This window comes from Salvelinus namaycush, chromosome 27 (assembly GCF_016432855.1).
Source record: "Salvelinus namaycush isolate Seneca chromosome 27, SaNama_1.0, whole genome shotgun sequence".
Taxonomy (NCBI): Eukaryota; Metazoa; Chordata; class Actinopteri; order Salmoniformes; family Salmonidae; genus Salvelinus; species Salvelinus namaycush.
Genome location: NC_052333.1, coordinates 24,852,516 through 24,862,765, shown reverse-complemented (window position 1 = coordinate 24,862,765; position 10,250 = coordinate 24,852,516). Strand labels below are relative to the sequence as shown.

The 10,250-nt window shown below is 41.2% G+C and overlaps 1 protein-coding gene across 1 annotated transcript; it reads left to right on the top strand.

Annotated features, from left to right (window-relative positions):
• Window positions 1-2,925: 2,925 nt before the first annotated feature.
• Window positions 2,926-9,093, top strand: LOC120022863 (protachykinin-like). The gene is made up of 6 exons (XM_038966908.1): window positions 2,926-3,036; window positions 3,532-3,534; window positions 3,950-4,052; window positions 4,286-4,309; window positions 8,821-8,877; window positions 9,047-9,093. Exons 1-6 carry the CDS (start codon window positions 2,926-2,928, stop codon window positions 9,091-9,093), a joined length of 345 nt encoding a protein of 114 aa, XP_038822836.1.
• Window positions 9,094-10,250: the final 1,157 nt, after the last annotated feature.

Here is a 10,250-nt window from a genome sequence, read left to right as displayed (position 1 = left end):
CTGTATTTATTGGGGTCAAATTTACCATCAACACCACATGTAAGGACCGACGCCGGGGATGAGAAGCAGGTACGGGGAGTCAAACATATAATCAGGAAACACACATGAAACAAGACAGGAACAGCGTCAGCACACGGGTACACAAGGACATAAGACAATCAATGCAGAAGTCGGGAACAGAGCGGGGAACCAGACAGATATAGGGAAGGTAATAATAGAGGTGATTGAGTCCAGGTGATTCCAATAATCGCTGATGCGCGTGACGGGGGAAGGCAGATGTGCGTAATGATGATGGCAGGAGTGCGCAATGCTGGGGAGCCTGGCTCCTCAGTAAAAGGCACATGACAGCCCGCTTGGAGTTCGCCAAAAGGCACCTAAAGGACTCTCAGACCTTGAGAAACAAGATTCTCTGGTCTGATGAAACCAAGATTGAACTCTTTGGCCCAAATGCCTAGCATCACATCTGGGAGAAACCTTGCACCATCCCTACGGTGAAGCATAGTGAAGCAAAGCCAATTCTTCCTTTGGCCGCCTCTCCTTCCAGTTCTCTGCTGCCAATGACTGGAACGAACTGCAAAAATCTCTGAAGCTGGAGACTCTTACCTCCCTCACTAGCTTTAAGCACCAGCTGTCAGAGCAGCTCACAGATCACTGCACCTGTACATAGCTCATCTGTAAATAGGCCATCCAATCTACCCCATCCCCATACTCTATTTATTTATTTATCTTGCTCCTTTGCACCCCAGTATCTCTACTTGCACATTCATCTTCTGCACATCCTACCATTCCAGTGTTTAATTGCTATATTGTAATTACTTTGCCACCATGGCCTATTTATTGCCTTACCTCTCTTATCCTACCTCATTTGCACATGCTGTATATCGATTTTCCTACTGTATTATTGATTGTATGTTTGTTTATTCCATGTGTAACTCTGTGTTGTTGTATGTGTCGAACTGCTTTACTTTATCTTGGCCAGGTCGCAGTTGCAAATGAGAACTTGTTCTCAACTAGTCTACCTGGTTAAATAAAGGTCAAATAAATAAATACAAAAATTAAAAGAAATGGTGGTGGCAGCATCATGCTGTGGGGATGTTTTCAGTGGCAGGGACTGGAAGACTAGTCAGGATTGAGGGAAAGATGAACGGAGCAAAGTACAGAGAGATCCTTGATGAAAACCTGCTCCAGAGCGCTCAGGACCTCAGACTGGGGCGAAGGTTCACCTTCCAACAGGACAATGGCACTAAGCACACAGCCAAGACAACGCAGGAGTGGCTTCGGGACAAGTCTCTGAATGTCCTTGAGTGGCCCAGCCAGAGCCCGGACTTGAACCTGATCTAACATCTGGAGAGACCTGAAAATAGCTCTGCGGCGATGCTCCCCATCCAACCTGACAGAGCTTGAGAGGATCTATAGAGAAGAATGGGAGAAACTCCCCAAATACAGGTGTGCCAAGCTTGTAGCGTCACACCCAAGAAGACTCGAAGCTGTAATCGCTGCCAAAGGTGCTTCAACAAAGTACTGAGTAAAGGGTCTGAATACTTATGTAAATGTCATATTTCAGTTTTTATTTTTAATACATTTGCTAAAATTTCTAAAAACCTGTTTTTGCTTTGTCATTATGGGGTATTGTGTGTAGATTGATGAGGGAAAAAAACAATTGAATGAATTTTATAATAAGGCTGTAATGTAACAAAATGTGGAAAAAGTCAAGGGACTGTATATGTTTTGGCTCGCTCTCTTTCTCTCGCTTTCTCTTTCTTTCAACCTCCATGATTTAGACTTTGTTTAAAAGCTCTGTGTGAGTGTCATGTAGGCCTACAGGACTATGTGTCCAGAACCATTGTCAAATATATCTGGGTAGAAAGGAAGAAAGCACACAGCATCCTCTTCTGAGAGAAGTCTATAGTGCCTATAAGTGATGGGGGACCTTATCTGTGTGATTTTAGAGGGGGTAGGGGGTTCAAAATGTTTATTTTTTTAAGACTACGTGGTTATGGATCAAGGTCACTGCAAATTGAGGTTCTGTAGGCCTATCTAAGATTTTTTTAAACATGTTTACTTTGTAAAGTAATATATGAAATCAGAAAAAAGATGAGACTCCTGTTAACATGCCTTAGCAATTCTAATTATTCAATTTACAACTATTCATTTTTACAAAAGTTTAGAAAAGAGACTTTTAGAATCCAAACTTGTCAACTGCAATGTGAAGATTCTGGAATGTTTGTTGAAAACATCTTCCACTGATATATAAGATGCAAATCAACTTTCGTTTTATGATGAATTTGTTGCTTTGGCGTAGGACAGTCATAAGGATTTACGTAGAAACCTTGAACTTCAGTGCGTCATCAGACTCACCTACTCCATTCGCTTCACTTGGACATTCCTATTACAACGGGAACAATAAGCAGAGTGCTAAGGAGGGTCATAGGGGAACGTTTGAAAGTAATATCGACCATATGCAAAATACCACGACGGATGTTAGTCATCACACATCTCAAGTACATGTCAAGTAAATTTACTTGATTTAAAGCGCATTAAGATACCTGTCGCACTTCTACCCCTTGCTATATAACCTAGTGCAGTACCACAGTGTGGTCACAAAGACCCAACAGGACCAAGGTGTAGGCGCGGTAGAGCGACAGAGCGCGCGGACTGGAGCAGAGAGGGAACTGAGCGGAGGTTTCAACCAAGGAGGGAACATTTCATTTTTGCGCACGCTTAAGACACTTATATGGAGAGGAGACGATACCAATTTCCGCAGGTGTAAACATCGAGCTCTCAAAAGTCATAGAGAGTGGTTGAAAAACATTTCAACTCAGTTTATAAGTGCTTTAATAGCCTATTTCTACTTTTGAAAATAGAAACAAACGAAGAAAGAATAGTTTTAGGGCGGAAGAGTTGCGCGCAACAAATAGCTGCATCATGAAATTACTTCTACCGCTTGTGATAGCTTTTATTGCTATTGCCCAATTTTTTTGTGAAGAAATTGGTCCAAAAGAAGATCTTGATTATTGGACAAACGATCAAATTACGGTAGGAATGATTTAATGATTTGACATAACAAGACAATTATATATATGTTTTGTTAGAATCGTCTAATAAACGAATAAAAAAATGGACATGTAAAAATGTATGATTGCTTAACTATTGGAAAAAATATTGTTTAATTTAATGGCACAGCCTTGTGTTTTGTTTACCAAAATTGTTTAAACCTATTTTTTATCACACGTTATAAAATATTTCACCTGTTTCGGAGAGTTTGGTGATGCGTAATTAAGCATGTATAGGGACAAAACATCAACCAACACAAATTATATATCGGGTGAAAGATTTGTTATGATTCATTGAGCGTAAATTATGAGCTCTTAGCTCAGTGTACAGCGATCATTACTTTAGTCCCAGATTGAAGCTTCATTCACATGTAGCGCACGTTCAACCTTTGACATTGCGGGTTGGGCGACTGCCAAGTCTCTGGGCGGCTCTTGGGGCATATTTCTCATAAACTTCAGTCAGATTGGGAACATTCAGCAGGTAGGCCTATGTGATCATTGCCTCGCCGCTGAGGCAACACAGAGCGTTGTAACAAGGCGGGTGGGTTATATTATTCAATAAGGAAGGAACCAAAGGACCTGGGATGTCTTGGATAAGTGATGGACACTTTAATGAGCGCGTGGCCATTAGCAGCGGGCCCCTGCTTTTAGACTAATGTTGACTCTAGAAATATAGGCTGCCCAGTCAGATAAAAATAGGATCGGATATGAAAGTTCACACGGGGTGTCTTTAGTGTAATATATTGATTGCCCTGCGAGATTAGATCTAGAGCTAAAAAAAATATACGATATTTTACGCAGAGCTATAGGCTTGTAGGCTATAAGGGAGTCTGTCTCCCCCTCCTCCTATACCCTATGTCTAATGTTCCGTTAATTTGATTTCCTCCCTCGTGCAGGGCGAGTGGCTGTCGTCTGACCCGTTCAGAGAGATACTGCGGAGGATGACGCGGAAACCGCGGCCTCATCAGTTCTTTGGCCTGATGGGGAAACGCTCCTCCGGTAAGACCGTGCCTCCTCGCGCCTCGCCCTGTCCCCATTCTTCAGTCTCTATTAGACACTTTCCCGTTTATTGCCATTAAAATGAATCACAGTAATTGCTATGCATTATTATTGCAATTCATAATTACAAACTGTATATCAATATCTTTACGCACGTTTTTTGCCTATTCATAAAGGAAAGACATTATTGTAGGCCTACATTGATTGATGTTTTCCCCCCTTTCTTCCAACAGCGAATGCACAGATAACCCGAAAAAGTAAGTGACAAACTCATAATTAATTCATCTTTTTAATTAATATTGGAGAAGATTTCCCAATAATTGTCCTTGCATACCGAAATATGAAGCCATGGTTTATTCAGTTATAATTAGTTTTACTGACATGTTACAAAGGCACAAGGACTGTGCATAACTGAGCAATTGAGGCACAAGGACTGTGCATAACTGAGCAAGTGAGGCACAAGTGTGTAGGCTAGGCAGGCGCTGGTAGCCTATCAGGCAAGGTTGGGGATTATTTGCACATCAGATCAGGTGTTACAAGTTATGACGTTTGATGACGTTGACTCCATGAGTACTGTTCACCTGTACTTCACCATGTGGGTTGTAGAGGTTCGTGCTAACCTTGCGTGGGAGGGAGAACACACACCAAATGTTGCCCAGCAGCAAAATAAGAAAATGCATGGGTTAATGATATTTATTTTGCATAATGGTAAGTAAAAGTCAAACGAAAGAGAGGGAGAGAGAGAAAAACAATTGTTAGATGTTTTAATTAAATCACAACCCACACAGCTAACAGGTGTTTGAGGGATTTAAGGAGACAGTAGGTGGTCTTCAATGCCTTGAAAACCCCAAAATTCCCTCGCTAGGGTACATCCTTTTAATTCTGCCTTGAAGACCTCTATTCCCTCACTAGGATACGTAGTCTTAAGTCTGCCTTGAAGACCACTCCATTTCTTCGCTAGGATGGTAGTGTTAATTCTGCCTTCAAGACCCCTTGACCCCTTGTTATGTCCCCCCCCCCCCCCCCCCCACACACACACACACACACATTTTTCCATGGGGTTTATAGAAATTTCTAGCATATTTCATGCAATTCTACTCATTTTGCCATGGGGCAGAGAGATTATTTTTCTTAAATATTATATACATTTTACAGCAATTCTAACCATTTTGCCATGGGGTGGAGATCATTTTTTCAGTTTTAAAGATAATTTCCGGTAATTCTTCACATTTTGCCACGACTTATGCCATGTTAATGACATCTGAGTGTGACTAACGAAATCCATGGGGCCCCCCTGGAGTCAGTCAGTATTCGTCCATGATTACTACAAGTTTAGATAGCTGGCTAACTTACCAATGTAAAAATTGTTAGCTGACATGGCTAATTGAGCGACTCAGTGATGACATAACAAGAGAAAAATTGCTAATGCACAACCAAATTTTGAAATTGCACCTTGTGTATTCAACTATTCTAACTCTCAACAGTAAATTGAGACCCCGACTGAGTAAAACAATGTGATGACGTTGAATCAACATGGAAAAAGTCATCCAAGAAAGGAAATTTGTCAAACAACTTTGAACCTAAATCCAATGACATGGTGATATCATATTTTTTTTGACGCTGAATTTACTGTCGTTAACTCAACCAAATGTAAATCAAAACTGACATCTGTGCCCAGTGGGCGAGAGAGAGGGATATCCCACATCCCAGCATTTCGTAAATGACTCCCCTACTCAGCGAAAGGAGGCAGCAAGTTCAGCATAAATACATATAGTGCATTTAGAAAGTATTCAGAACCAATCCCTTTTAACACATTTTGTTACGTTACAGCCTTATTCTAAAATGGATTTAAAAAATAATAATCCTCATCAATCTACACACAATACCCCATAATGACAAAGCAAAAACTGATTTTTTGAATATTTTGCACATTTATTACAAATTAAAGACAGAAATTCCTTATTTATATAAGTATTCAGACCCTTTGCTATGAGACTCGAAATTGAGCTCAGGTGCATCATGTTTCCATTGATCATCCTTGGGATGTTTCTACAACTTGATTGGAGTCCACCTGTGGTAAATTCAATTGATTGGACATTATTTGGAAAAGCATACACCTGTCTATATAAGGTCCCACAGTTGACAGTGCATGTCAGAGCAAAAACCAAGAACACAGTGGCCTCCATCATTCTTAAATGGAAGAAGTTTGGAACCACCAAGACTCTTCCTAGAGCTGGCTGCCTAGCCAAACTGAGTAATCGGGGGAGAAGGTCCTTGGTCAGGGACCCGATGGTCACTCTGACAGAGCTCCAGAGTTCCTCTGTGGTGATGGGAGCACCTTCCAGAAGGACAACCATCTCTGCAGCACTTCACCAATCAGACTTTTATGTTAGAGTGGCTAGATGGAAGCCACTCCTCAGTAAAAGGCACATGACAGCTCGCTTGGAATTTGCCAAAAGGCACCTAAAAACCAGATTCTCTGGTCTGATGAAACCAAGATTGAACTCTTTGGCCTGAATGCCAAGCGTCACATCTGGAGGAAACCTGGGACCATCCCTACGGTGAAGCATGGTGGTGGTAGCATCATGCTGTGGTGATGTTTTTCAGCGGCAGGGACTGGGAGACTAGTCGGGATCGAGGGAAAGATGAATAGAGCAAAGTACTGTGAGATCCTTGATGACAACCTGCTCTAGAGGCGTTTAGGACCCCCCTTAAGCACACAGTCAAGACAACGCAGGAGTGGCTTCGGGACAAGTCTCTGAATGTCCTTGAGTGGCCCAGCCAGAGTCCGGACTTGAACCCAATCTAACATCTCTGGAGAGACCTGAAAATAGCTGTGCAGCGGCGCTTCCTATCCAACCTGACAGAGCTTGAGAGGATCTGCAGAGAAGAATGGGAGAAACTCCCCAAATACAGGCGTGCCAAGCTTGTAGCGTCATACCCAAAAAGACTCGAGGCTGTACTCGCTGCCAAAGGTTCTTTGTACTTTACTGAGTAAAGGGTCTGAATACTTATGTAAATGTGATATTTCCCATGGGGTCTTTAGAAAATGTTGCCGGACCGGTACCCCCTGTATATAGCCTCGTTATTGTTGTGTAATTTTCTTGTGTTACTTTTTGATTTTATGATTTTTTTAAAAACTTTAGTTTGTTTAGTAAATATTTTATTAACTCTATTTCTTGAACTGCATTGTTAAGGGCTTGTAAGTAAACATTTCATGGTAAGGTCTATACCTGTTGTATCCGGCGCATGTGACAAATACAATTTGATTTGATTTAAAATAAAATAAAAAATATGTAAATAAGGTATTTCTGTTTTTCGCTTTGTCGTTATGGGGTAGTGTGTGTGTAGATTGTTGAGGGAAAACAATACATTTTATAATAAGGCTGTAACGTAACAACATTTGGAAAAAGTCAAGGGGTCTGAATATTTTTTGAATTTACTGAATATCTGGTATAGACCAATGTGTTGCAGGAGCCTTGATGCAGGCATGACTGTACGTCAGTCATCATTAGAGGCAAGGAGAGAGAAAGAGAGAGGGGAGGGAGATAGAAGGAGCAAGAGAGAGAGAGAGAGAGAGAGATAACAAAGGAGAGAGAGGAATGGAGGGAGAGAGCGAAGGAGAGAGATGTGGAAAGAGCAAAGGTGAGCGAGAGAGGGAGGCAGAGAAAGGGGGAGAGAGAGAGTGCTTCAATCAATGCCCCAAGGACATTTAGGCATTAAATTAGATTGGTTACGCGGATGATGGAAAGATGGACCCGAGGATCTCACCCTTCCATTCACACAAACTTTTGAATATAATATATACATTATACAGTATATATATTATATATATACATTATACAGTATACATATAATATAATATATACATTATAATATATTACAGTATATAACACACAATGGAGGTGTGTTTATGCACTTATGACGTCCGGAGGGAAAACTGAGAAGAAAATTGCAAGTGACTCGTGACTAGACCACCAATGGAAGTTGCACAGGATGCCGTCGCCCGTTATGATCATCATGATTCCCAAACCCCTGATGTGTTGCCAGATAGGGTATGTTGACAGATAGGTTATCCCAGGGGTCTCACGCAGAGTTTTATAACCCCACCACTCCCCCTTCTCCCCCACATCCTCCCGTCTCCCCCATTCCCTCCACCCTTATACTGTATTCTATTCCATTAGTGTGATTGACAGAGTCTGACAGAGACGTCCGTCAGTCTGTGATGCAAGTGTCCCATCAGTACGTGCATCCTATCCCGCCCTCCTAGGAAAAACAATCTCCAACCACTACCCTTCCTTCCAAAACGTGTGGGTGGCCGCCGCTATATCTCTCAGTCACTAGGAAAAGGGGACGGGGACTGAGTCCATCCATCAATTTGCACAAGACTAGATATCTGCCAGAGTAAGGGGAGTGTAGATATTATTCTACACACTCTCCTCTCACCATTTAGGTTATACACTATTCATTGCATCACTGACTAAAATGATTGGTCACACGTTATTTGGATAGTCCAGATAGATGTTCTACAGATGGTCATACTGTCAACACACTATCTGTTGATAAGCAACTGCTTGCTAAGGTTACCTTTAGGGTTAGAATAAGGGTAAGGGTTAAGGTTAGGGCTAGGGTTAAGTTTAGGGTCAGGGTGTAAATAATATTGTCAGTTACTGGAAAAACTCACACCTTTTTGTTCTGCACACTAGTCACTGCATCACTCATTGTCTATAATTGCAGTGTCAATGGTATTGGCTGTCTTCTCTTTCAGGGCATAAAATTAACTCCTTTGTTGGATTGATGGGCAAGAGGAGCCAAGACGAACCAGGTACAGGCCTCATATTAGCTTTTTACACTACTGAGTCGAACCGAGCTGAACCAAGCTGTTCTTAGCTGGCCTGGTTACGAATCCACAATAATTGCTGGAACTGTGCTAAAAATGACAATCTAAAAATAATCTGTGCTGTGTTATTTACAAGCTTTCTCTTCCACTATAGATTCATATGAGTGGAACACACAACAGAACTACAACAAGCGCCGCTAACCAGTTAATCTGTATTCAGTCCTCTGCTATTGGTCCGCTTCTCAACAAGTCATCCCTACAGAAGATTGGAAGGCGTGTCTGATGCGTAGTTTTGTTTCCTCCAAAATATGTGTAGTCAAATTTATTGTAAATTACCGTAATAAAATGTCTGTTTTCACATCGTGATGATGTAGCTGTACTGTACTTGACTGTGCCAATTTGATTTGTTCAGGAAGAATGCAGGAGTGTGATCTGAATAGGGTTACAAAATTCTGTTCGTTTTCCTAATAATTCCCAGGTTTTCCAGAAATTCCAGTTGGAAGATTGGAATTAGAAGGGAAATCATAAGAAGGACATTTCCAGAATATTCCAACTAGGATTTCTGGGAAAACCTGGGAAATTTGTGAAAGCTAGTGGACTGTTGTCACCCTCGGTGTGAACTGATACCCCTACCGTACCTTAGAGAAACATTGTTATTTAATGTATGTCAAAGTATTAGTACCATCACCATATCATAGGTTCCAGAGAATACTGTTGTCGTGGACCATCAAAGCAAAGCTCTACCCCAGGGTATGTAGAAAATTGCACTGCCAATCCCACTGTCTAGTGCCTCAACTGTTTTAATCACAACTGATTGTGCTGTAAATAAACGAAATACTCTGGTACACTACAGACATGCTGCTCCATCAGGACATGCTCTCGTTTAAATTGACTGTAAATCAAACTGTCATGTTTCTGAAACCAAAACGTATGGTATGACAGAATACTTGTATGTAATTGTGGCTTGATATATTAAAACTATTTTCTTTATTGGTGGAACTTTAATTTCTTATTTTCACTGGTGGTGGACTATGCTGTGTAGAGGGTGTTGATAATGTGGAGTGGTCCACCCTGTAGTGGACAAAGTAAGTAGCACAAAGTTGTCAAATTGGGCAACCCCTCCCTCTCACACAAGTGCATATGATCCAATATCCATACCACTTAGAATGCATGCCCAATATATTGCTTTGTACTTAAGTGGTATACCAGTGTGAATATTGTAATGCAAACTTATGATCATGAACACACAAAACAATAACAACAGATAGATATTGTCAAGGGTATGGAGCACATTTATTTCCGAAGCAGTGTAAATACAGTAGATAGACACTGTGTCTATCACTTTAGACATGTGATGC